At 47.5% G+C, this 26,793-nt stretch overlaps 1 protein-coding gene across 8 annotated transcripts in view; it reads right to left on the reverse strand.

The window, feature by feature from the left end:
- ACACA (acetyl-CoA carboxylase alpha) overlaps positions 1 to 26,793 on the reverse strand; it is a 117,370-nt gene that overhangs the window by 28,169 nt on the left and 62,408 nt on the right. For all 8 annotated transcript variants that reach the window (XM_032707154.1, XM_032707150.1, XM_032707153.1 and 5 more), the window contains 7 exons: positions 24,884 to 25,087; positions 21,870 to 22,025; positions 21,563 to 21,709; positions 10,610 to 10,879; positions 10,001 to 10,098; positions 9,271 to 9,391; positions 8,720 to 8,830 (listed from right to left, as the gene is read on the reverse strand). In XM_032707154.1, coding sequence (XP_032563045.1) covers positions 8,720 to 8,830; positions 9,271 to 9,391; positions 10,001 to 10,098; positions 10,610 to 10,879; positions 21,563 to 21,709; positions 21,870 to 22,025; positions 24,884 to 25,087 — 1,107 coding nt within the window. The remainder of the gene's footprint in view (positions 1 to 8,719; positions 8,831 to 9,270; positions 9,392 to 10,000; positions 10,099 to 10,609; positions 10,880 to 21,562; positions 21,710 to 21,869; positions 22,026 to 24,883; positions 25,088 to 26,793) is intronic.

Below are 26,793 nucleotides of genomic sequence, written 5' to 3' on the forward strand. Positions count from 1 at the left end.
ACTGGGGAACAGATTGGCTCGGTCTAATGCTTGGAGATTATTAAAGTCAGAGCTATACTCCACTATCAAGTCTACAGATCTTTTATTTAGAAGATATGGTGCTCTAAATGCACAAAGAGCTCCCTGTCACCTTCACATTAAAGCCCCTAGTGCCTGGTAAATGGAATTATATAGCTGTCATCTCCTTTCCCCAAAGTTTTAAGAGTACAATGGGCTCATTTTTTCCCACTCCATCCCAGCTTCAGAACTAAGAGACCTACTTTGTATTGATTTAGAGTCTCGGAAATAAATAAACCTGCTTCACCAATGTGATTCACAAGAAATTCATGATACACTATTGCATGATATATTTCAAGCTGGGGCTCCGGCTCTTTTTTCCTTTTGGTGAGTGATGGGGGAGGTGGGAGGTGGGGGGAGCTGACAGCCTGATGGTTATTGGGGATGGCTCCTGACTGCAAATCCAGAGGCAGGTCCTGCTGGTGGAGTCTTTCCCTGCTTCAATCTGGTGAGATCAGAGGGGGAAGGGCAAAAAGCAATTGCGCTTCACCTCGGAGGGAGCAGGGGAAGAGGCATCCAGGTGGACATGGAATTGCAGCTCCTTTCTGCACACTCCTGCCTGGAGTTGCCAAGGCTCCTCACAGATACAGAGGGAGCAGGGCTCCACAGCTGGTCACAGACAGGACAAACACTCTCTCTGTTTGCAGCTGGCAGCACCACCCATTACTGGTGGGAAGGTTTGTCCATCTCGTGCTAATTGATGAGGATTTTGGAAAATTTCTGAATTGCAAGAGAAAAATCAAATATTGCAACCTCAAGATCTGAACTAGTATAAGGTAGGCTCCAGATGGTTTGCTTCTGACCTCTGAAATATTTGTTGCAGCTACTAGAAATAAAAAGTTAACTCAGGAAGAAAAGTCAGCTGGGAAATAAAAACCAAACAACTTTTTCATTGGACCCCAAAAAATTCCAAATGAGAAATCCACCCAAACTGATACTTTTTTTTCCTGAAGAGTTCCAGTTTCAGTGAACTGGCATTTTGAAATGAAAAATGCCTTGTCAAACCCCTCCTGCCCTGCTCTCCTCTCCTGGCGTAGGGAGACGGCGTGTTTTGCTCAAGGTCACTCCATCAGTCAGTGGTAAATCAAAAGGGCTCAATATACTTTGCAAACTAAAATTACAGCCCCCATCCTACATGGTGCAAACACCCATAAATCCCACCTGTCTCAGTCAGGGGTTCCCTAATCTAGACATGAACCCCATAAACAATATTAATGGTTGTCTCCAACTTGGAGATCTTGGTCATTCCCTTGGTCACCTTCTGGACCCCAACTGAACCCTGTTATTCAGAGACCCCAAGGGACAGGTTGCAGTGCAGAGACCACTTTCACCAGGATAATGGAACTCTGTTCACTTTTCAGTGTGGGTTTAGGCTTAATTGTGAGAAATGTGACAATTCTCCAGTGCTGTTCCTGTACTTCCCATCATATGTCCAGAATTCCAGGTAAATTCTCCACATCCACTCTAGAAAAAACTCCCAGGCAGGTCACCCCAGTATCCTCCTGGTGACACCCCAAGAGGGGTGGTCAGGACCAGTTATTCTGGGATATGTTTGAAAAGTTCAGCTCCAATGGAACACTAGGGAACAGTTAATGCTCCAGTAATAACATCCCCTGCAGGATCACCAGGATCTGGGATACAGTCTTGGTTGCAGTAAATATATAGAGAAAGGGTTTAGAATACACAGGAGTTTCCCTGGGAAGAGATTTGGACAGGCAGAATATGAGCCAGGATGCTCAACTCTTCCCCAGAAGGAATAAATACACACACAGCCCCCCTCCACACAGATAAACTGATGGAGACCTGTATTAAAAACGATAGAAGGAGGGAAAATAAAAAAAGTCAACAGAAATCTATTAGACTTTCTTCCCTAAGCAAACACCAAGGGACTGATAATGCCATGCCTGGAACGTAAATTGTCTCTAATGGGAACAATACACAAATATCACCACTTAAAGAAAGGCAATTAAAAAGAAAAGGTAGAAATGGAGGGTGGTGGTTGTTTGTTTGTCTGAAGTCCAGGCATCCATCCTGCTCACATCCATTGCTCTACACAGAACAAGGACCTTTGTGTCACCAGGAGTGCCCCCAGCCAGACTCCCCAGCAACTAAAGCCTCTCACTGGCAGGAAAAGAAATGAATTCTGCTCTCCTCCTATTGCCAAATATTGCTGAACTGAGACTGATCCAGCCTGGGAGAAGGAGTTTTGGCTGAGAGTATTGGGATTGTTCAGCCTGGAGAAGAGAAGCTTCAGGGTGACCTCACTGTGGCCTTCCAGGGCCTGAAGGAGCCGACAAGAAAGATGGAGAGAGACTATTTACAAAGGCCTGGAGTGCCAGGACAAGGGAGAATGGCTTCTCACTGACAGAGAGCAGGATTAGATTGGATATTTGGAAGGAATTCTGTGAGGGTGGTAAGGCCCTGGCACAGGTTGCCCAGAGAAGCTGTGACTGCCCCATCCCTGCAAGTGTCCAAGGCCAGGCTGGACAGGGCTTGGAGCAACCTGGGATGGAGGAAGGTGTCCCTGCCCGTGGCAGGGGGTGGAACAAGATGAGATGATCTTTTAGGTCCCTTCCAACCCAAACCATTCTATGATTCTATGGTCTTACAATATCCCTACTCTGGTCCTGGTTCTCCCCCCAGACTGGCTTTGTTGACCTTCACCGGGGACACCTCCAACAGCTCCACAGTCCTACCCCATTTCTGGGAGCTGGAGAAACCAACCCCCACCCATAAAACCACCCTTGTTCTCACCATATCATCTGCCACAACCACCCAAGGCAGAGCAGAGGGGCCCCTCCTGCTTCTCCCCACCAGAGCCAAGAGTGGGATAACCTTGGGGAGCCCCATGAGAGGAGCAGACCGAGGGCTGAGGCTGCTGAGTGCCAGTTTGTGGGTGACATTTCCTACCCCTCTTTGATCAGCATTCTCCAGCACCCTATACCCATAAGTATCTCCCTAATAGTCTTGCTGTACCACTACAGAAAGATTCATATCATGCATTAATAATTATAATGGTTCTTTGAATGACAGGGCTGGCACTTGCTGTTCTAACTCACATGATTGCTCTCACATGATTGCTTTGATCTAATCCCAAGACTGGAGTCATCTTGAGCAGATATTGAACTATCCCTGCCTTGAATCTCAGAAAAAAGAGAGCTTTCCACAGTACAAACCCCAAACAGCATCAGTCTCACAGGGGTTTTATTTATTTTTCCAGATTGTGAAATTCAAGGGTAAATATTACTGCTGGCAATCACTCACACAGCCTGGCTGAGCCTCCAGCTCCTCACCGAGGTCCTCTGGGAGCCTCAGACCTGCCCAGACACCTCTCACCCGAGCAGCCTGTTCCTCCCAAGCCCTGATCTGTTGTCTCACCCTGTTACTGAAGTCCCAGAGCATTCATCAAGTTCTGCAGCTTCTCTGAGCCACAACCTGCAACGGTCAGGGCAGTGCCAGGCTGGTTTGTGTCCGTGGGTCACACTGGAGAGCCACCAGCACCAGTGAGCCAGATTGACTGAAGTGCCCCAAAATAAACCTGTCTCAGCAAGCAGTTACAGCTGGGTATCACCAGCACCTGATCCACTGCTCCTCCTCCTGCCATGGGATGCTCCCACAGTCCACCTGCAATCCCACCCCATAACCACACTGATGAAACCAGAGAAGCTGTGGCTGCCCCATCCCTGCAAGTGTCCAAGGCCAGGTTGGACAGGGCTTGGAGCAACCTGGGACAGTGGAAGGTGTCCCTGCCCATGGCACGGGGTGGAAAGAGATGACTTTTAAGGTCCTTTCCAACCCAAACCATTCTATGAGATTTTACGATTCCACGATAAATCTTCCCAACCAGCTGATCCCAGTTCTGCTTTGAGAGTCTGAGAGGACTGAATTTAAAATACAAAGAGAATTTAATATTCTCTTCTGGCCTCACCCAAAGGGATTTTGGGGTTTTAAATGCAGATTGTCAAAACCATCTTGCAGCAATTATGGTCTGTTGTATCAACAAGTCCTCAGGGACCATCCATCCTCAGGTGACTCAGGTGACAGGGGATGGCCCCCAACATTTTAATGTCTCACCAGGCCCCAGCAGGGTCTGCAGCCATGGAAGATGGGCTCGGGAAAGGTCACTGGACAAGTGCTGGGACCAGGCTGAGGAGATTCTTACATATTTACGTATTAGCAGGTAACTGAGTTTGCACTGATCAGTTCATCCCACAGACACCCTTCTGTTCCTCAGAAATGTTTTCTCCCCCTAAAAATAACCCCAATTCGCAGTGCTAGAAACAGTGCATTGCTAATCTGGAGAACTGGTTCCTGAGCTATTCCAGGTCCAGAACAGGTTATACAAGCAGACACATCATTAAATTAATATCATTCTGAAGGCAAAAACTTCCACAGGAAGAAATCCTGAGGATGGGGTTACTCAAAGCACACCACTGCTGGCAGGTATTTTCCAACTGATGAGCTCAAAGCACACTGCAAACACAGCTGAACTGAGGTTTCAAGACCAAGCAGGGAACTTTTATGGCTTTTTGACCCATCCAAGTCAAAAATGTCACCTCATGACCAAGAAGACCATTGGCTGCAGGCTGGGAAATGATGCCCAAAGGGTCGAACTAAGGCTTCAAATGGCTCATGTTTTAGTGGTTTCTGACCCCTCATCTCCACTGCCTCTTTCCCTGCATGGACACAGACTCCTGGCAGGTGGGATTTGCCCAGCTCACCCTCGGATATTCTGGATAAACCAGTGGGAGCCACGGAGCCAGCACAGGGTGAGGGCCTGATGCATCCTTCAGGCAAGTCAAAACTGAAGAGTTATGGGGAAAATAAAAGCTGAACAGGAGAGGAAGGAGAGAGAACAGTCTGCTGGTGAGAATTCCCATCACCTCCAGAAGGGATGACCACTCCAGACATCCTCCTGTGCAGTGAGTGTATGGGACAGCTCTTCATCACCACTCACAAAATGAACTGCTTGAGATTCCAGGCTGAACATCTACATAACAAACTACTGTATACCCAGCTTAGAGCAGTTCCTGAACACCTCTGCTAAACCTGGCTTCCCTTAGGAAAAACCTAGAACATGGATCTGCAGGGAAAACGTGACTGAAAGCCACTATTTGTTTCCATTAACACAACAGCTCAAAGATGGGATTTCTTTTAAACACAAAAGACAAGGAGGAGCAAACTGATCAAAAATAGGTCAGCAACAGACTCGGGAACATCCCTGGGAGGACTCAAATGGAACACAGCCCTGGAAGCCTGAACCACATAAGCCATGCAGGAATTGGGAGTGCTGGGCTCTTTGGTCTTACTTCCATGGAAAAGAAAACCCGTGGAAATGAATGTGTTTGTGCAGGGCACAGCACGTCACGTATGAAATCACCCCGTGCTCACGTCGTGACGAGGGAAGGGAGCTGAGGGAGGAGGAGGAGGAAGGTTTTGGGGCTGGAAAAAGAGGCAGGCAGGGGAAGTTAAAAAAAAAAAAAATAAAAAAAAATAAAAATCTCTGCCTCAGCAAAAGTTTTCATTAAAATTTTAGACAAATGATCTCTGTGTCCTTCTCCCATGCTGCCTGGGGCTCCATGCTATTTCTATGCAAATAACAACCTCGTGGTTTATATCTTATTATTTCCACCGGAGCTGCGGCGACATGACCCGAGACGTGTGTGAGGTAGACAGCGACAGAGAGAGAGGGAGAGAAAAGAGAGGGAAGGGAGGGAGGGAGATGGAGTGGCTGCTCGCTGAAGTGTGAAAAAATATTGTCAGGAGTGAGCAGCAAGAACAAAAAAAAAAAAAAAAAAAAAAAAAAAATTTCAGGGATAACGTGTTTATTTCAGCCCCTCTCCCCATGTGAACCAGCATCTTTTAAAATTCATTGGGCATCAGGCGATCATGCACAATCCATCTGCTTTCACTTTATCATTTGCATTTCATGCCTCCTGGCTTTTGATGTGCTGATACTTTGATGCAGTCAGGAGACGCGCATTATCATTATTTCAATTTTCAGGGGGGTCAGCGGGCTCGGCACAGGCGCGTAACACGCTCACCGAGAGGAATGAAATGTCATTTCCACCTCTCCACCCCCTGCTGAAATGCAACGGGGGAGACAAAAGGGGTTCGGCTCCGACACGGCCCCCCCCCGCGCGGGGCACTGTCCCCACCCGCACATCACACCTGGCCCCAGGTCCCGCCCGCGCCCGTCGCTCCGCGCCGCGAACAAAGACAGCTCAATCAGGGCAGGGGGAAACCCTGCCCAGCTCCCTGCAGCTCCTTGTCACCCCTGACAGGCGGTGGGGCTGGAGAATCCTCAAACCTGCCCGCGATCAGGTGTCTCCCTGGGATGTCCCTCTGACACCGGTGCAGGAACAGCCGGCACGTGGGTCCAGCCCCAGAACCAAACAGCAGCCTCGGCTCAAAATGATGCTGACCTTGAGCTCATCATCTAAGTTAGAGGTCACCCTCTGGCTTTGGCAGCTGGACCTTTCCCTCTACACCTAAACCCTCAGGCTGGTTCAACATAATGATAATGAACAAGACCAGCAATGGCTCTGCTGGTGCAGAGCGTTCGTCACTGTCCCCCCTCTGCTCCCAGTGAACGTTAGAAAGAACCCAACACTCCAAAGGGAAAAGAAATTAAACAACTTCCCAGAAAGCCCTGCCTGCTCTCTGAGAGCCCAACTGTCTCCATTTTTGTGCTGCACATTCTCCTCTGGCAGAGAGTAGACATTTTGAAGATGTGTGTGCAGCCACAAGACTACAAGTAAGCATTGTCCAGCATCCTCTGGGAAGACAGCATTTAAACATCTCATCTGTCCCAAATCTCTAATTGGGAAGAGCTAAAGGTGGCAGTTTCCACTTATTTATCTTTGTTCCAGCCATGATCTCTCTCAGGAAGATCACAAGAACCAGCAGACCCATCACACACACAGGAGTGAGTGGGGATTCCCAGGCTCCCCCTATCCAAGGTTAGGTAAACATTGTTGGGTCTTGCTGGGAAAGCTGGATAGGATGCAATAGGTTCCTCCTACACCTTTAGGAAGGTAGAGGTTCAGAGCTGACATAAACAAATACATCTTTCCAACAGAGCAGGGAGGAGGGAAAAGGACACAAGGGATTAGTCAGCCCACTGAAATTCCTGGGATGGGATAAATCACCCCCAGAAAGCATCTCCTCCTGATTATGCCTGCTGATAGATGTCAGGTGCTTAATTTAGTCTATATCCTTAATTTTTAGGTGCCTAAAATTTAGTGAGATTCATCTAGTCCTATGAAAACAAGCACTGACTCCACGGATAGGGAGTGCAGTTAAACCTGGAAAGAGGAGGAGACCAAACAGCCTGGCCCTGCCATCTGGGAAACTCTGCAGGGCCCCAAGCCCCAGCAAGTGACAGCTGGAACCAGGCAACTTACTGCACTTCAGCAAGCACTAAACTGACTCAATTCCTTTTTAAATGCTGGATCTTCAAATGCCTCTTTTCCTCCCATTGATGCAGGTGTGTGTGATGTGTGTAAGAGATCTAACCGAGGGTGCTGCAGCCTAGAGTTGATAGGATCAATGCTTCATTTTCTGCAGAGCCCCCTTTATTCAGGGGAATAATTCAACGAGAGCCTATTTTCCTTTTATCTCCCATTGTCAGGCAGGCACTCCTGGAAACACAGCTTGCCATGGAGCACAACCACCCCAGGTGCTGAGAGTGCCTGAGAACAAAGCTGCTCGATGGGGAAGGGCACTCACACCACACAGCCCCAACTCCAGGGAAACAAAGCCCTCAGGGAGAGGGATGGGAGCAGAGTGGGCTGGGAGCCGTGTCTGCACCAGACAAGGGGCTGGAGGCTGTGGGATTAATGGGCTTGGGGCAGCAAGGGAGAAAATCCACCTCTGGAGTGGAAAAAAAAGAGCCACTTTAGCAGTGAACCTGTTAAGTTTTCTTTATAACAGTCCCAGTTGTTCCTCCTGCCCCCATGGCTGAGATTTCCAGCAGGAAAAATCACCATCCACACACTGCTCAGGCTTCAGTGCTCCCCAGAATTACCACAGTGCTGGGGATGGCTGGAAGTTCAGCTGATTCTGGCCCACATATTTGGAAACATGGACTTCCAGACACTGGGAACAGCCCTGTTGCCTCTCTCACAGCACTCCCTGGGAAATAGATGCTGCTGCCCAGGCTCTGGGCTCCTCCACTCCTGTCATTTAACCTGTGCATACAACCTCTGTTAAAAGCTGCTTCTCCTTCTTCCCCTTCACCTGGCTCCTGCTCAAGCCCTTAAACGTGCAGTTCTGCCCCAGTTCCCTGCCAATCTCCAGCCAGGATGCCTGGAATAGTGCCTTTGGCTGGCAATGCCATGTTCCTGTCATGGGAAACAGGTACATGGAAGGAGGATTTGCTTTGCAGAGAGCAAAGAGCAAAGAGAAAGACTGCAAAGGCATGGAGCTTTCCCAGCCCTGAGCCAGTTCTCCTCGATCAGGGGGAGGCTGAGAAGAGAGAAGCAAAAGGGACCAAGGCAGTCCAGGGTGGTGGCAGCTCCCTGAGGCTCCAGTAGAACTCACTGAAACCCAGAGTTATTGCCCAGAGGAGCTGTGGCTGCCCCATCCCTGGAAGTGCCCAAAGCCAGGCTGGAAAGGACTTGGAGCGACTTGGTCTGAGGACTGAAATGCAAAGACTCACTTTGTTGAGGGCTCCACAGCCAGTCAGGATGATGTGAGAGTTCTCCACCTGGATGGTCCTCTGGCCCAGCCGGACAATGTAGGCCCCAATCCCGATTGCCCGACATGTAACCTTAAAAAAAACAAAATAAAGGGAAAATTGCAATGCCACTGATTTCTGTCTTTCCACACAGCCCCAACCTATTGACTCCAACTTCAAGATAAAACCAGGTGTGTTTGTGACAAGGCCATAAAATCTCCTCTCGCTGCAAAACTCCAGAATCTGTTATGTTCTAACACTTAGGAGCTGAACATATGTGTATTTTATTTTTGAAAAAAAGAGAAGCAGCAACTTTCAGACCGAGCAAACATAAAGCCAAATGACTAAAGTGTTTTAAATTGAGTCTGAAAGGGACCCAGCCCTGTACTGGTGCCAGGAGCATTGCTCAAAGCCCCCAGGAGCCCATTTCCATCAACCAGAAGGCCGATCCCGGGATCTTTGGGATATCATTGCAGGATTTTTAGCTGAAGCAGACAATACAATTTGAAGAATAGAAAGCAGCGGGGGATTACCAGGCTGATGGTGATAACACTTTCATAGGCTAAAGATGATTCTCCAGCAATCATGCCAGATCCTCTGAGGTTCTCTACTCCAAGACCGTCGTCCTTGCCGATAATATCCGTTATCTTGTACCTGGGGGAGACACAGACAGCCTCTGAGTCACAAGGTCCAGTGATTTGCTGAATCAGTTTGCTATGAAGAAAATGAGAACTGGCTAAATATCATTAAGGTTCCAAGGAGGAATGTGCATAAAACCCGGCCAGGACCTGTGCACGGCTCATCCCGAGCACCATGGAACATCCTGAGCACCATGGAACATCCTGCAGGAGCAGCAGCACTGCCAGAGGGAATGCCAAGGGAGAGGAATGTTCTTTTCCCAGAAAAGTGTTCTGAAATTCCAACAGGGTATGAGGAACAGGCTGATCATAGGCAAAAGGCAAGAGAGGAAGAGAATGCAGCCAAAGGCAAAAAAGAAGAGAACAAGAGATTACAAGAGGCTTTTACCTTTTAGCTTTTCTTTACTTCCTTCTTCCAAGCCTCAGCCATGACTTGGGGTCAGGGGCGGTCAACACGGCCCTGCCCCAAACTAGGCATCATGGAGCAACTCCTAACTCACCTTCCATGCCCTGACCACACACAGCTCTGGCTTTCCACAGCCCTGCATCCTAAAGAATGTCCCAGCTGAGGACAAGGACGTGCCATGCATGACCCAAGGATGAACAGGAAGCTTTTCATTCCTACCTGGACTCTCCATTTTCCTCCACGTGCTCACAGTGAACAGAGTTCAGCGCGCTGACCTTCTTGTAGTCTTGAGGAGTCAGGTACAAGTATTTGTATCCCTGAAGGGAAAGACAGTTCATTCATCTCACTCTCACCTCTAGTTCCTTCCTGATCCCAAATAACCCCTTCCAAAAGCAAACTTTCATGGGAGCAGAATTTAATTCCAGAGAGTGATAAGAACACCCTCTCTTAACACTGGAGCTGCAGCTGAGGCCAGAGAAAGCTGGGAATGTTGCAGTATTTAGCCCTAATTCCTTCTGGGTGCCAACCTGCTGCCTGGGAGATCATAAAATCACATCATAAAATGGTTTGGGTTGGAAGGGACCTTAAAGCCCATCTCACTCATCCCCCTGCCATGGGCAGAGCCACCTTCCACCAGACCAGGTTGGTCAAGGCCCCATCCAGCCTGGCCTTGGACACTTCCAGTGTTCCAGATCCAGCAACAAGGAGAACTTTGGACCTGACAGTCTGGCAAATGTTACTCTCACTCCTATCGAAAGAGGTGGTGTAAAAATAAGACTCTTTTGTGGGCTGTTGCAGAGTTTCCCCCGAATTCCTGTGCCTCCTTACCTTGTATGGGTTATCTGGGTCTTCCCAAGCCACGTGGAACATGTGCCGGATCTCCTCAGCCAAACCAATCCTGGCTCCACTGTTGGCAGCCACGTAGATCCTGGGGATGCCCTGTGCCCGGGCGAGCTCCGAAGCCCTGAGGAACAGCACATCCTCCTGAGGCCCAAAAGAGCCGATTTTGTAGGTGATGTCATTGCCAACGACAATGATATCCCGGCCCTCTGGATACTCCGGGGTCTTCAGAGTCATCTTCCAGGCCACCATCCCAACCTGCAATCAAAGAGCAGAGAACAGCAAAACATAAATGTGCATCTCTGAGATGTGGTGCAGGGGAACCACGCAGGGACTGCTTCTCTTGGACCTTTACTCCCTTGGGCTTGGCACGTTTTCCTTGGGAACTCTGGTAACAGCAGCTCTGGCACGCTGCCAGTGCAGAGCACAGCTGGAAGGACTGGATCCTTCCCACTTTCCTTGGAGGACATCCCCCACTGCTCTCACCCCAGCCAGGACACTCACACTGTCCCTCCCTCTCCCCATTCAGGGATTTATCCCAGGTCCAACACACATTCTGCCAGCTGTGTGCATTCCCTGTGCCACAATCCATGTGCCTCCTCACAGGGTGAGGAGGGATGTGCTGCTGCACAGGATTCCTGACCACCTGCTTAGGCTTCCCAGGTATCACCCCAGAACCTTGTTACCCTGCCCTCAGCTTAAAAATCTTTTTATTTCACTATTATCTCAATTTTTACCCCTGCCCTTCCTTTCATTTCTTCGGCTCTTCCCTGTTTCCTTCCCAAATCTGTGCAGCAGTTTCTTTCCAGACCTGTCCGAGGGGTAAGTAATGCTTTTTGCCACGTATTTTTCTTTTCAAAGATCACTGGATGATCTCTCCTGGCCCATCTCCTGGAGATCAGCAGCATCTGTCCCCTGCATCCCCCCATCCCTCAGCCGCCGCTCCGGGAGCCGGGCCGGCCTGGAATGCCATTAACAGATGGAAATAGCAGCGTCCCTTGAAAGCCACATGCATCACCCAGTCCCCGCTTGCCCAAGGATCATAAGCTCTGAGTACACATCCCTCAAGCCGATTGCACATCCTCTGCAATCAAGGAGGGCTGAAACTCTCATTGCGGAGCCGCGGAATTCTGAGCGTGATGAACTAAAGCGGGAGGGGGAGAGGGGAGAAGCAGCAGACAGATCTGTGCCATTTAATCCAAATCAAAATGGCACAATACACAGTCGAGATCCAATCAGCATCTGCAATAAGATATGCCATAATAGGCTCATTAAAAAAAATAAAGAGGCAGAGGAATTAATCAAAGGGTCATTGGAAGTAAAGCAGGCGGCAATCCAAAATATTACAGCCGGCTGCTGATAGATCCTTCCCTTCCACCTCCCCTTCCCAGAGCTGAGAGTGCAACTTAACAGAGTGAGGGTGTCTCAGTTCACCTTCTCCTTGGTCTTGGTTTCCTCCACTGCTACTCTGATACATCAGAATGGATTCATTCGTTTGCCTCTGAATATTTCCAGAATATTTACAGTTTCACCTTAGCATCCAACTGCAGGGTTTGGAACAGAGAGATACTGCAGCAGCTTCAAAGACAGGAGCATAAATCCCTAATTTTTTGCTAAAATATCAGTATTGCTGCCAAATTAAAGGGAAAAGTTGTAATGCTGTAAAACAAGTGGATGCAGGTGTTGGTCTGGCACAGAGACCAAGGGACAACCAGTCCAGAGGCTGGGAGAGGAGCCTAACTGATCCCAAACATGGCCAGAGGGGTTCCTTGGACTCTGCTCTTGGATTTTCACAGCAGAAAACAGAAGAATTAAGGTGAAAAATGGAGAAGAAAAGTAAGTTTTGTCCTTCTGACCTGACTGTGCAGGAAAAAGAGATGCCAAGGGCTGGATATTGTCTCTGTTCTCACTCTCAGCTGTGGGCAAGCTCGTGGTTAGAAACTGCAGGTTAAAAAATTCTGCAAACCCAAAGTTAAAGGCTCCAAGATTAGCACCTAAGAAGTCAGGGATGCAGGGATGGCCATCTCTACCCCAGCACCTACTGCAGCTCAGTTCTTTACCATAATTTAAAGGGAGTTTTTTTGCATAACTAAAATCCTTTAGTGGGCTCTCACCAAATCTTTCTGATACCGCTTCAAAAACCAGCTTTAGTCACTGACAGAAACCCACACAGAAATGGGGAAACAGTCTCTTTAAAATACACCATGAACTTAAGCCAAAATAGCACAGAATTAACAGTAACTGACAGGTTTTTGCCTGAGTGGTTGTTCCCTTACAGCCACACTGATCCCATCAGCCAGGACCACCCCAGAAGGCTCCAGCACCACCAGGAACAGAGCAACAGGAGAAATACTCAGGCTTTGGGTTTGCTAAATACTCGTCACCACAGTAAACCGGGACATAGAAACACATAAAGAACTGCCAGAAATCCACACAACCACCACAACAAACTGGCAGCCAAGTCCTGCTCCCACCTGAGGCAGGTGAGGGACTCACTCCAGGCCTGTGGGGCCAGTGATGGAGCTCTGAGCACCCAGGGCTTGTCCCACAGTCTGTCTCACCTGCCAAGAGATTTTCCTCACTTTCATCAGCTTGATGATTTTTGACAGCACAGAAAACAGGTAAATTAAAAGCATTTCTTCCTTAGAAAGTTCAGACTGTAACAGAAGTCTTGGAATATTTCCCTAACCTGAGATCATGTGTCCTCTGCATCAATAAAATCCCTTTTGCCAATGTTCACCAATAAAATAGCTAAAAATATCCAGCCAGGGCACAAACTCTTAAAAATAGTTTATATCTGATAAACACGGAGCAACCACATGCAGTTTAAGAAAATTAAAATCAAAAGTGCACCACTATTAACTCGTGTGTCTTGTTGCCTCCCCAATTCATTGCGTGTTTTGTGCCATTTATCCAGTGATAAAAACCACAGGGATTTGCACAACTAAGGATTTTATTTTTTTTTGCAAATGAACAACCCAGATTCGGTTGAAATTTATGGGCAGTGGAGAATGGCTTTTTATTTCAGAAAAAAAAAAAAGGGAATAATGAGATTTTTAAGTTAACGGCAGCACGCCAAAAACTGGAGAGTTCCCAGGTTAATTAGCCAGGCTGAGCTAATCACCTAAGAGCACTGGCAGCAATAGTGGGTGATGGTGAGTGGCCCTGGCTTCGGAACAGGCTCTTTTTAGGAGGCAGCACAGTTTGGAAGTGCTGCTCCTGCCACAGCTCCATTCCCAGCACACCCAGGAGCGAAGAAGAGGGGGAGGGAAGAAAAAAATAAAAAATAAAAGCAGGAACCGTCTTATTTAACTGTTTTTATGTTGGCAAAATGATTTGTGCCCCGGTATTTCCATAAGAAGTGGGACCATTATTCTCCTGTAGGAACACATTTGGTTTGAAAAGTATCAGTGGGCAGCACGTGGAAATCAAAGGGGATGAATTATTCACCAGCCCCGATCAGGAGCGATCATTATTTCTGATGCTCCGAACTGTGATTAGGATTCAGCGCTCAGATGTCATTCGCTCCCTGAACGGCCCCGGCCCCGCGGAATTGCACACGCACAGATTGCCCCCAAGTTTCAGGTGCACAATTTTACACACCCACACCTTCTCCCACCAGACCCTGGCCTTTAATGTGACCGTTAGCAGACGGTAAAAGCGGCGCGGGAACGAACGGCGGCTTTTCCCGGCGCTCGTAAACGCCGCTCGTTTGACACACAGTGTCAACACTAATCATGGCCTAAAATTAACACCAAAATTGACTTCAACATTAATTGCGCTATCGATGGGAGCAGTAATACACACACTGATGCAGTTCCAAATTGACTGCCGGTGGCAGCCGGAGCTGTTGACAACAGGCACCGAGGGGAATGGGGAAGGAGCCGATCCCAGGCTCCCTCCTGGAAGCACGGCAGGCTCCAAGCAGAGGGAAGCCAATGCCAGTAGTGGCTGGGAGAGGGAGGTGTGCAGGCTCTTTCTGCAAGGATCTGTAATTCCTGGAGAAGCAGAGCCGACAGAACCACAGAATCACAGAGTATCCTGAGCTGGGAGGGACCCACAAGGATCATCCAGTCCAGCTCCTGGCCCTGCACAGACACCCCAACAATCCCACTCTGTCCCTCAGAGCATTGTCAAAACACTCCTTGAGCTCTGTCAGCCTTGGTGCTGTGCCCACTGCCCTGGGGAGCCTGTTCAGTGCCCAACCATCCTCTGGGGGAAGAACCTTTCCCTGAGATCCAACCTAACACAGCTCCAGTCCTTCCCTCGGGTCCTGTCACTGGTCTCCAGAGAGATCGGCATAGGTTTATTCTACTTCTCTCACACCAGGGTGGTGCTGAGCCTGGGGACTTTACGCCAGGCTTCAGTATTTTTATTTACATCCAAATTTGGAAACCTGATTGTGGGTCTTGACATTTTTCAGCAGGACAACAGAACTTTCAGAGCCCTGCTGATAATTTTGTCTTGTCCTGTTGTGTCTGTATCACATGAAAGTTTTACATGTTAAAAACACATATAAAACATGAATACATTTGTGTGTTGGAATTATCATACGAAGTCATAGCAGGAAAGGAAATGCAGCAGCAGTGGTGGTTTAGCACATGAACACTGGAGATGCTGAAGCTCAACACTGACAAAAGCCCAATTTTCCCTCCTGCACACACACATTCCAACACTGCTAAATCAGGGAACACAGGCTTTATCTCCCCTTCACAACCTCTGTCTGTTCAGGAGCTAAACTAGTGTTCCTTGGCTCACCCAGGATGCTGAATCACTTGGCTGAACAGCCATGGACAAAGTGTATCTTAAAAAGGAAACAAAGGCATTCCTGGGAATTTTACTCGATGAAGATACAGCAAGTTTGGTATTTCATCATTTGAATCCATTGCTGGGCACTTCAGATCCAAAAAAGAGACTCCCTGCACCTAAACTATAACCAAAAGCTTTCAAATTTTTATCTGGAGCACGAACCCCCAGGAAAAGGGCAGGATGCACGTGGTTTGCCAGAGGTCGTCCAACTCCACGCCTTGACAACGGTGGAGTGCCAAAACCCAGGATTCCTTCATCCTCTTCTTGGCTCTGGACAAGGTGTCCCTCAGCGATGCAAGCGTGGTGGTGGCAGCAGAGCCAAGCACGCTGGCACAGAGCTGAGCCCTGGGAGGGAACGGCTCCAGCACGAGATGGGAAAGGTGCCATGGAATCACGGGATCAGCAAGGCTGGAAAAGACCTCCAAGATCACAGAGTCCAACCTCTGACCAATCGCCACCTCGTCAACCAGAAAATGGCACCGAGTGCCACGTCCAGTCGTTCCTCGGACACCTCCAGGGATGGGGAGTCCACCCCCTCCCTGGGCAGCCCCTTCCAATGCCTGGCGACCCTTTCCAGGAAGAAATCCCTCCTGAATTTCTTCACGCAGCACTCCTGGGCTGAAGGAGACGTGGATTCACACTGCCTTGGTTCCTGCACATTCCTGCTGCAAGCCCACAGAATCCCCTGTGAGCAGCACCACTGGCTTCTCCTCCAAAGCAAAAGCTTTTGTGACGAAGCTTTCCAGCTAAACAATAAGTAACTTCCCCCCTAGGCAGAGAGTAAGGCCTGGAAACTTCATGCGGAATAGTTTCATCTGGTGAAGTTACAGATGGATAAAGATAAGTTACAGAGAGCGACAGACATTAGGAGCTTTCCTGTGGGCAAGAACTTTCCTAACTGCAGTGTCCATATGATCCACATACATGTGTTCAAAGGCATATATCAAAGTACAGAATAAAACTCTGCCCCACCACGTCCATCTCTGCTCTTGCAAGCCTTGGATTTGGGGATTTTATAATCCTTTAAGAAACCTGCAGCTCTAGTTGCTGTTCTAATTCACTGTCCCTGCCATAAAATGCAGGAACACGGGGTGACAAAGCAGAACGTTCAGTGATTAAGCTTTGCTTGTATAAAATTCAACAGCTACAACCTTTCCCCCCCCAGGAATCCAGGGAGCTGGCCAGAGCATTCCAGGAGCCCTGTGCCATCCTGAATATCACCTGGCCAAACCTTGCCATCTACCCAGGAAAGGCGCTGGAGCCAACGCTCCGGCAAACAGCTCCGATTATGGATTATTTCTGATCCTCGTGCCACTGAGGAGGAAAAACTGTGACATCTAGTGCCAGTGGGGAAAATGACACATTTTCCATGGACACCAGGAGAGAGATGAAGGGGGATGTGGGATGTTGCTGCAGGCACTCCTTACATCACTTTCTCCTTGTCCTTGGAGATTAGTCGGGTCTTATCAGCGGCTGGAGCATTCCCGGTGCCAGAGGATCAGGGTAAATTGGAGTCAAAATACATGAAGTGCTATAGAAAAGCATCCGAATGCCCGACTCAAGGGTGACAAGGACTATATTGAGTTCTCCAGCAGGCTGAGGGAATTACCTTTTCACACTGAGATTTCAGCTAATATGCTAATCTTGGGAACAAAGGCATCCTCAGTGGGGTTTGGGGGGGTGTCACCGAGCTCCAGGTCGTGTCTCCAGCACAGCAACGGCACCAGCACAGTGTGTTGGATCCACTGCTGAACTCCAGCCCTGCTCACTGCTCTGTGCTCACCCAGTTCCTGACTCTTTCAGGTATTTCCCCATTTTAGCACAGCCACAGAGCCCCATCAGAGGCTCAGGTGACAGGCAGGACAGAGGCTCCCAGGACACCCATCATCCCTGGACACTGTCAAACAGGCTGAGGGGCCGCATTCTTCCAAACCCTGCCCTCCAACAGTAGCACACAAACACCTCTACCCCACATACCCGATGAAGATCTCAGCCAGAAACACCAAAGACTGGGGGGAAAAAAAGGCTTCCACTTATTTAAAAAAACTAAATTAGCAGAAAAGCTAAGTCCTGTAAACAAATGGCGCTATAATCTATGTTATAACCCTGGATAAATATCAAGCTGTGGGATGAACTTCATGTTTCCTTCCTAAAGACATTTTAGAGTAAAATGCATAAAATTACCAGTAACTACAAGTGGATTCTTTTTTTCCTTCCACCTATATAAACTCTGGACATTTCAACAATCCATATCCATCTTGAGATTCAGACTGGAGTCAGATTGAGCATCCACTTCTGGTGCTTAGTTCTTGATTTGCTCAGAATTGTACAATAAATTACACCCCATTTGTCCCAAAGTCTGTTCAGCCCTTACTCAGGAGCTATCGACTGATTCTGCTGATAAAACACTGTTGTCTTCAGCTCCCTCCTGTACCTGCTGCTCTGGGAATTATTTACAAACTGTTCTCAGCTTCTTAGTGAGGCACATTCAGTCTTTCTTCCAGAAATCCTATGGGAGCAGTCAGATCTTATTGGAAGAGTCTCACATGTGAGCAGGGGGGTCAAAGCAGCCAGACTGGTAATAGAGGGGACACATCCAAAAAAAAAAACCCAACCCAAACCAAAAAAGGAGTAACTAGAGACCAGGATCCAGTTCACAAGCATAACACAAAGGATCCAGAACCAGCAGAAAGCTTCAGACAACATCCAGGATTCTTTACAGTCTAAGGAAAACTCTTGGATAGTGAAAGACCTTGAGACTTCCCATTTCACAGATTTTCCTGAAAACACAGATGGATGAGCCAGTTTTGCCCAACCTGCTGCTTGTAAACCCTGCGAGGACAGGGAGAATCCCAGCCTGGAGCTCCTGCTCTTCCCATGTCAGGGCAGGGATTGCAGCTCTGGCTGAACACGCTGACCACAAACCTCCTGGGTTTTATGCTGGTTTCTCAATTTTCCCTGCCAGCTCAAGCACTGAGGGCACTCAGCTCAGCTGAATGCTTTAAGAGGAAGAATGTCTTGACTCCTTTTCACACAGAGGAAGTGTAGCTGTCAGGAAAGCCAAGCCCTGGCTCCCAGCAGCCCCCGTCGGGGCAGTGGGGGAATGGCTGGGTCTGAGTCTCATCCAAAACAAGGAGAATGTTCATAGGAACCTAAATGCACTCAGCAGCAGCTACCTTTACCACAGACAGGAGTTTCCAACACAAATTTCCTCTTTACTAAGAAACATATGATGGACAGTCTCTCCAAAGACTTTGGGTTCAGAAAATCAGCAACTTGTGCTGAGAAAAAGGAAAAATAATAATTAAAATCTCACATTTACTTGGAAAGTTCCTACTTCACCTGCCACCTGTCAGCTCAGTGGGTCTAACCTGGAACCAGCTCTTGCTTCTGGACCTCTGGGGCACAGATACCACTGCACTGACCACCAGGGGTTACCAACTCAAACTGGGGCAGTGCTGCATAATACAATATTCACAAGTAGAAACCCAAGTACTCTTAAGAGATATTTGTCTAAATTATGCTCATAAAACCCCAAAGTCCCATCTGACTGGGATGGGAACAAACTGAAGCAGTGGGATCTCTGACTAAGGGCACCAAGCAAACCACTGCAAAGCTTGGGAACCTCAACTTCTCCGCTGGACTCATTTCTTTATGGATCATCTCTCCTGGAACACAATTTTTGGGCTTCTGGCCTTTCCAAGTCCAAACCTGAGGACAAAACTCTTCCTTAAATTCAGCCAAAGTTAGAGAGCCAAGGCAATGTGCCATATTTTGAGGACAGTTCATCATTGTATTATATGGAAGAAGTGCAGAACCAATTAATATTTCCTCCTGCTCCTCGTGGCACGTCTCCTTTTCTTATGCAACATTCCCAGCTACTGCCACAGAGATGGATTACCCCAAGGATCTTTGCTTCCTGGCAGATAAGATGCTGTGTTTCTCTGCCCAGATGTTATGCAGAGTGATTCTTAAAAAAAGGGGAATGGATCCACTTACACCCTCAACAAAGCAAAGGATTATGCTCTGAATTTATCCAGCATCCTGCCTTTTCCTCCTCCACCCCGCAGCCATCCTTTCCACCTTTGGAAAGAGAAACCTGAGCCCCCGTTTGCAGAAATTTGTTCCCTCAGCTGAAGGGAATTAAACCACAAAGGGCTAAAGTCAGCTCAGGCAGATAAAGCAAGTGCAGCAGGAGGAATGAATCTCTTCAGTAGCTCCTGATCTCCAGAATGTCACCTGTCCTTCAGGCTGCTGCTCGGATCATCCGCTCCCACCTGGGAATGAGTGTTACTGTGTGCAGGGCATTGTCAACAGAACTCAGTACTGGAGTCTCCAACCTCATTCCAGCTGCACATCGTCCTACAGTGGCTCATCCAGCTGGGATAACAGGTCCTGGTCCCTTCCAACCCAAATAGAGATTCTGTTCTATGATACACCTCTAGTAGCCAGGTGGAAAAATACGGGGGAGCATCATGTTTTCCCCAGCTTTATCCCACTTTCCCGTGATTCATCCCCTTGGTGTAACAGCCACAGGGGCAGGGCCTGAATCTGTGCATTCACAGAATCACAGGATGGTTTGGGTTGGGAGAGACCTTAAAAGCCCATCTGGTTCCTGCCATGGGCAGGGACACCTTCCACTATCCCAGGTTTCTTCAAGCCCCATCCAACCTGGCCTTGAACACATCCAGGGATGGGGAGTCCACAACCTCTACAACCTCTGTGGGCAACAAGATATTTGATAGATTACATCAGCTTAGATTAATTTAGATACCAACACCACACACACCACAAGAGCCGTGTAATTTCTTGACAGACTGAGCCCAACAAAGTCTACCAAGGGTTAAAAAAAAAAAATCTCCTAATTTTTTTTTTTGGTGGTCTTTGGGTACAGAATCTCTTATAATAAGACTATTTGTATTCATACTGGCAGAGTAAACACTACATGTTCATGCCCAGGCAGCTCTGTGCTTGTAATTTCAGCAAGAACAGAGCGACGTCCCTGAGGGACTTTGCTATTTCCCCAGCCACCATCCACTCCAACGCTGAATGAGAGTGGGGAAGGAGAGAAAGATGATGGCATAACCCTCCCCAGCAGCCCCAGCTTGCACCAGGAACACAGGGAATAGCTCATTCCAGGTTTAATTAGACCAGTTAAAACATTTCTCCCCTAGCCCAGCAAGAGACAAGGCCGCAGTGCTCCCACAGTCACCATTTGCTGATTAGGTGCAATTTGCAAACATCGTATTCCAAAGCTTCCCCTGACAAGATCCACGCAGGAAATGGTGATGAAAACCCCTGTTCCCTCTCATCACCACACTTGATGTTTTTGAACAGAGCTTTTTTGCAAACCTTAAGTTGTATATTTAGGAAAAGGCTGATGCTGGTTCAACGACGCCAAGAAAAAAAATAAATGATATCATCACTTAGAACTGTTCAAATTTAAATTACTGTAGAGCATTCACTTACTGATTCCCATCCAAAATAAAAATAAACACATCTTCTAGTAGTTATCTTTACTCTCCAGTCATTCCAATGCTGCAATCTTTGGCTTCCTAATGGAAAGACATCTCAGCAAAATCCCACCACGACAGCAAGGCCTCCTCCTGTTTGAGCTGAAGGAGTAACTCCATCACCCCCAACATTAGCTCTTTATAAGTCTTGAGTAAATTCTTCTCAAGAGGGGAAAGTTGCACACACCTTGTCACAAATTGTGATGGAAATGGAAGCATAAAATTGGGTTTTTTTCTGTGAGGTGGTGTTTTTTTTTTTTAGCAAATGAAAACATTTCTATTTAGTCTTGTAAAACATATTTTGCTCAAACTCAAACCCCAGTTACCTGGAATAGCTGAATGAGCACTTTTTAATTATGAAGGAAAACCAGCATAGGCACAGGTTTGAAACGGAATCATCATTTACTATGGAGGTTAAAATACCCAGTGTATGGGAAGTATTAATTTTTAATGAAACAAAAATCTCATTTTCAAGAGTGAGATTTCATCTGTGAAAGGCCAAACAAATAGATTTTGTGCCCGGCTGGTAAACTTTCATCACAATTGTCAAACTCAGCCCAAGCCACAAAGTACTGCAGGACATGGAAAGAAAAGCAGCAGGGAGGGAAATGCAACTTGCCTCGTTTCCTCCTGGCAGCCTGTTCATGTGCACGAGCTGGCCCTGGTCATCCAGCACCAGCTCCGTGTACGTCAGGATGTCCGGAGGCAGCGGCGTCGTCGGCAGGAAGGCGTGTTCATTCATGGAATTCCAGAGCTTAATCAAAGACTAGAGGTGAAAAGATAAATGCTTGTTAAGAACGTCACCTGCGAGTATTTTTATCCAATCCACTCCACTGTGACTCCATATTCCCAACAGGACACCCTCCAAACATCCCCCCTGCCAGAGGGCGGGTACCAAAGCTTAGAACAACCTAAAGGACACCCACCTGCCGAAACATCTCGGGGATGTCATAGACATAGGATGTCCCTAAAGTCTGTGCCTGGAACCTCTTGGACTGCAGCAGGTCTTTGGTCACGTAGGGGGTATTGATCAGCATCCCGTGGAGTGGTCCCTGTTTATCCCCATAGGCCTGGAACATGATCTGCGGGACAAAACACGACCAGTTACTGCCTGATCCACCATTTCCGTACACTGAGCTGACCCAGATTTTACCAAAAATCATCAGGATACTCCAGTCTGATTGTTTCTGCTCTCCACAAGGATGTCAGTGCTGGCATAGCCTGGAACACCGTGCTCCATCACGCATTACTGCCCTTTGGAGACAGTGCTGGACCATTACCGTGCAGATCCCGGCATCCCTGACTTATTGCCGCGTCCCGGCGGAGCACAGCGAGCAGAGCCACCTCCCCCAGAAAAAAACCTGCGACTTAGATGACTTCCCATTCCCCAGCATTTCCCCTGACGCCGTGTCTGTGCCGATGGATGGTGATAGCTGGGAGCAGAGAGGAGAACTCCGTTATTTATGGAGTGGCGCAGCGCGGGATCCGCGGCTCCGCCGGCTGCTCCGGGAAGCCGGGTCAAGACTTGCATATGTCATTTGGCTTGAAGTTTTGATATTGTAAGTTTAAAAGATTTTCCCAGAGTAGCAACATGAATTATCAACTGCCAGGCTTCATGGCACTATATATTCCACTCGGCCAGGACTCGGAAGGGAAGGTATTTCAACGGAGAAACAGGAGGAGCTTCGCTGAACCGGGGGAGCTCAGCCCAAATGCTGCTCAGCCTGATAGAAGGGACATGGTTGGGATGTTGTTAATAGAACTTTTCTAGTTGAAGATGAATTAATTGAAGATGTCCACTAAAGATAAAATTCAGTAAAGCCTGCTTTAGTCTTTAAATTAAAAATGGCAGGTTTTGCTCTCTTCACACTTCGCAAACATTAATTGGGGAAGCAGCTTCTTTAATGGGAAACATACTTGCTGAGGGTAAAGAGTGTTTCTGAAAGTGCCTGTGCTAGGATCTGTTTGGACCTATTGGGATCTGTTAGTGCACTTGGGGCCCAATTCTCCTTAAATCTCTGGAAAGCTCCAGAGCACTTCTGTGGGAACTGGAGAAGTCTGTGCTCAGCATCCCCACTCATCACTACTGAGAAACAAGAGATCGGGGTCATCCTCTCACCATGGATCCGTTTTCCCACTCTTCAGAAGCCATGGAAGTGCCCAGCACATCAGCAATATCTGAATTTTCTTAAAAGAATTTTCTAAGTTCAAAATAACCCTCTGAAAACACAGGAAAAAATCTGAACCTGTAAAAACTCCCATCATCAGGGTGAAGATTCACCCAAGTTTCCTAAAAAACTCAGACCTTCAAGCTCTGTAAGAAAAATCTTCCTCCCAGCTGCTCAGAGTTAACTGAAATAATGGCACTCAGTATAATTTTTTTACTAGAATCTGGTTTAATATTCTGGAAAAATATGAAATTTAATATTGGAAAAGTTGCTAAAGCCATAGACACACACGCACATCCCTAAAGCTTTAAACAATAAAACTCATCAGGGGCAGAGTCCAGGAGGAAACATGACCTTCACAAGTGACTGACCCAACTCAAGGGTTAAGCTCAGCTCTGGAGATTATTAAAATGTTCTTTTCTCTCCTCATCTCCCCTCAAAGGCAGAAATGAGGTAGAACACACTGACACTATCTGTCCTGGGATCTCAGGACTGGATGGACTCCTTGGCCAGCAGCTTGCTGGAAAAATTAAACAGAGAAGAGGGGTAGAAAAGGTGACTCAGCAGTTTGTGTTCTACATTCATAGTGCCCAAGTGATTTATTCTGCTGCTACTCCTGCTTGGCAGAGAGATGATTACAGAGGGAGATGTAAACATTTCTCTATTTAAATATTTTTCATGCATCCCATGCTCCATGGATTTTAGCATATGTAGGTATTTCAGTTAACCACACTATTCCTGCACCATGAAAAACAGAAATACCAGGACAGCCACAACCATTACAAAAGAGCCCATTATGCTTCATAAAAATGATATAAAAGCACCTTCCATAATTTTATATCATCCTACCCAGGTCATTTCCTATATCTTTAGAATTTAAAGGACAAGTTCACAGATTTTCTCCATCTACTCAGGGAAATGTACAATTAATAATATTTTTTATTGCAACCTACAGGATGAGCACCAACAGTTATTCCTTTTCTATTACTTTTCTGAGCACTCTGAGGAAAAGTCCTGAGGAAAACAGCTGCCCAAACTGAGGCATGGACAAAACAACCAGAGGCCTTGCACTTTTACCTAAGTGATTGCATTTTCATACCTACTGCAAGATTACCTTCACATCCTTCTTCCTTTGGCAAATTTGAACGGCAATTTGAAAATATATTATGGGGGTTGGAGCAACCTGGTCTAGTGGAAGGTGTCCTTGCCCATGGCAAGGGGTTGGAGTGAGCTTAAGGTTCCTTCCAACCCAGACCACCCTGTGGTTCTGTTGTAGATGGAGGGGCACGGACAGATCACTCACAGACCATTATGGTCGGCAAAATGTCCGCTTTATTAGAAGAAAGACACCTTATATACTGCTTATGACACTCAGACGTGTGTTTCTTGTTCACAGAGCATTGGATACATAAGGAAAACATACTTTGTTGTACGGTGCTAACTGGATCACAGCAGGTGGTCATAGGAGATGAGAAAACTTGTTCACCTGCCAAAAACTCCTCCTTGACCTTGGCAAAAAGCCTTTTTTGTTCTAACTTCAGCTCCTGTAGCCATTTTAACTACACAGTCAGTTTTACTGTTCACACCCAAATATGCCAAGGCAAGACTCACAGAAATGCAAGGAAAATTGTTCACACACAATCTCTCTATACTCCCAACATTCTATGATTATTCTGAAAACATCATAAAACACGGCAGAGCTTCATCAGGTACCATGTGTGTCCCCTCCCCACATAATTTGCTCATCCAACCCTGGAGCCGGATGGATGTACCTGTCCCGTCCTGGAGTCCGTCACCTCCTTGTACAGGCTGATGTCCAGGTAATAGCCCGACTCGTTGGTCAGGAAGAGCCGGATGGGAATGGCCTTCCCCGTGGGCGTCAGGCGGATGTTGATCTTCAGCTCGGCCTGGAGGACGCGCAGCTTCCAGAGGCGGCTCCCATAGCGCATCACCATGGAGCGCACGGACTCCTCGATCTGAAAACAGCACAAGGGTTTCCCTCACCACACACTGTCCAGCCTGCACTGGGGGAGGCGTCCCTGCCCACGGGGGTTGGAACGAGGTGGGCTGTAAGGTCCCTTCCAAATCATTCTGGGACTCTTTCTGGATCCATCCGCTGCTCTGTGCCCCCTCCATCCCACTGCCGAAGGTCCTGCTCCAAGGGCAGCCCGGTGTGATGAAGCATCACACACCAGCGTACATCCAGGGACATTAGGGGAGCTTGGTGGCCTGTCCCTTCTCATCCTATGCCTTGAGATGGGCAGGAACTCAGCCTGGGGACTGCTGAGGTAGTGGGACAGTACTGGATTGGGATGTTGTTAATGGAATTTTTCTAGTTGAAGATGAATTAATTGAAGATGTCCACTAAAGATAAAATTCAGTAAAGCCTGCTTTAGTCTTTAAATTAAAAATGGCAGGTTTTGCTCTCTTCACACTTCGCAGACATTAATTGGGGAAGCAGCTTCTTTAATGGGAAACATACTTGCTGAAGGTAAAGAGTGTTTGTGAAAGTGCCTGTGCTAGGATCTGTTTGGATCTATTGGGATCTGTTAGTGCACTTCGGGTCCAGTTCTCCTTAAATCTCTGGAAAGCTGCAGAGTACTTCTGTGGGAACTGGAGAAGTTTGTGCTCAGCATCCCCACTCATCACTACTGAGAAACAAGAGATCGGGGTCATCCTCTCACCATGGATCCATTTTCCCACTCTTCAGAAGCCATGGAAGTGCCCAGCACATCAGTAGTATTTGAATTTTCTTAAAAGAATTTTCTGAGTTCAAAATAACCCTCTGAAAACATAGGAAAAAAATCCACAGATCTGAACCCGATTCACATCCCTCTCTCCTCACGGCTCACAGAATCTTCATGGTTGGAAAAGACTTTGAAGACCACCAAGTCCAACCTGGCACGGCACAGGTGCCTCTCCTTCACCTCCCTTGGGAGGGAGGGCTCACACCTGGGAATTGTGGGATCCAGGGAAGCCAAATCCTTGGCCAACAGCTCTGTAGCACTTGTTTGCACAATAATCATGTTTCGCCGCCCGGGCCGCGCGGGGCTTTAAATCAACAAAGCAATTACCACTCGGAGCTGGGCCCTCTGCCGTTCCATTAAACTTCATAAAATACTACTGTGGGCAAAGCGCATATTAAAAGAAGGCAATTTATAGGTTGGTTTTAACATTCCTCAAAAAAAAAAAAAACCCTCTCTTTTCCGCAGCAGCTCAAGGAAAAGTCACGGTACGTATCCGAGGGCAGCCCAACTTCCAGGGCTGAACGTCCCAGCTTCTTCTGAACTTCCTGGGAACTAATGGGTTTGGATGTGCCCAGAGAGGTTTTATCCAAGAGCGATTTAAGCCACCAATTTTTAATCACGATTTAAAAGTCAGCAAGCAAGAGAGAGTTATTTTGATACCCAATTCATCTTTTTAAACTTTCAGTTGTTCTCCCAAGGAAAGGTCAACTCTCATCTTTGAGTACTCATGAACAGAATGTTGATTTCCAGCGAAATTCAGCTTTTACAGTTTATTTGGGCCTTTCTTTGTGGTGGTTCTGCTAAGCACAAACATTCTTTATGCCTAAACACTTTCATTAATGCATAACAAAGCTTAATGTTAATTTCTTTATAATGGTGATCTCTGTGGTTTTGTATCAGAGAGTGGAAATGAGGTACTTTTGTAGCTGAATTTA

Source organism: Chiroxiphia lanceolata, chromosome 20, assembly GCF_009829145.1.
Source record: "Chiroxiphia lanceolata isolate bChiLan1 chromosome 20, bChiLan1.pri, whole genome shotgun sequence".
Taxonomy (NCBI): Eukaryota; Metazoa; Chordata; class Aves; order Passeriformes; family Pipridae; genus Chiroxiphia; species Chiroxiphia lanceolata.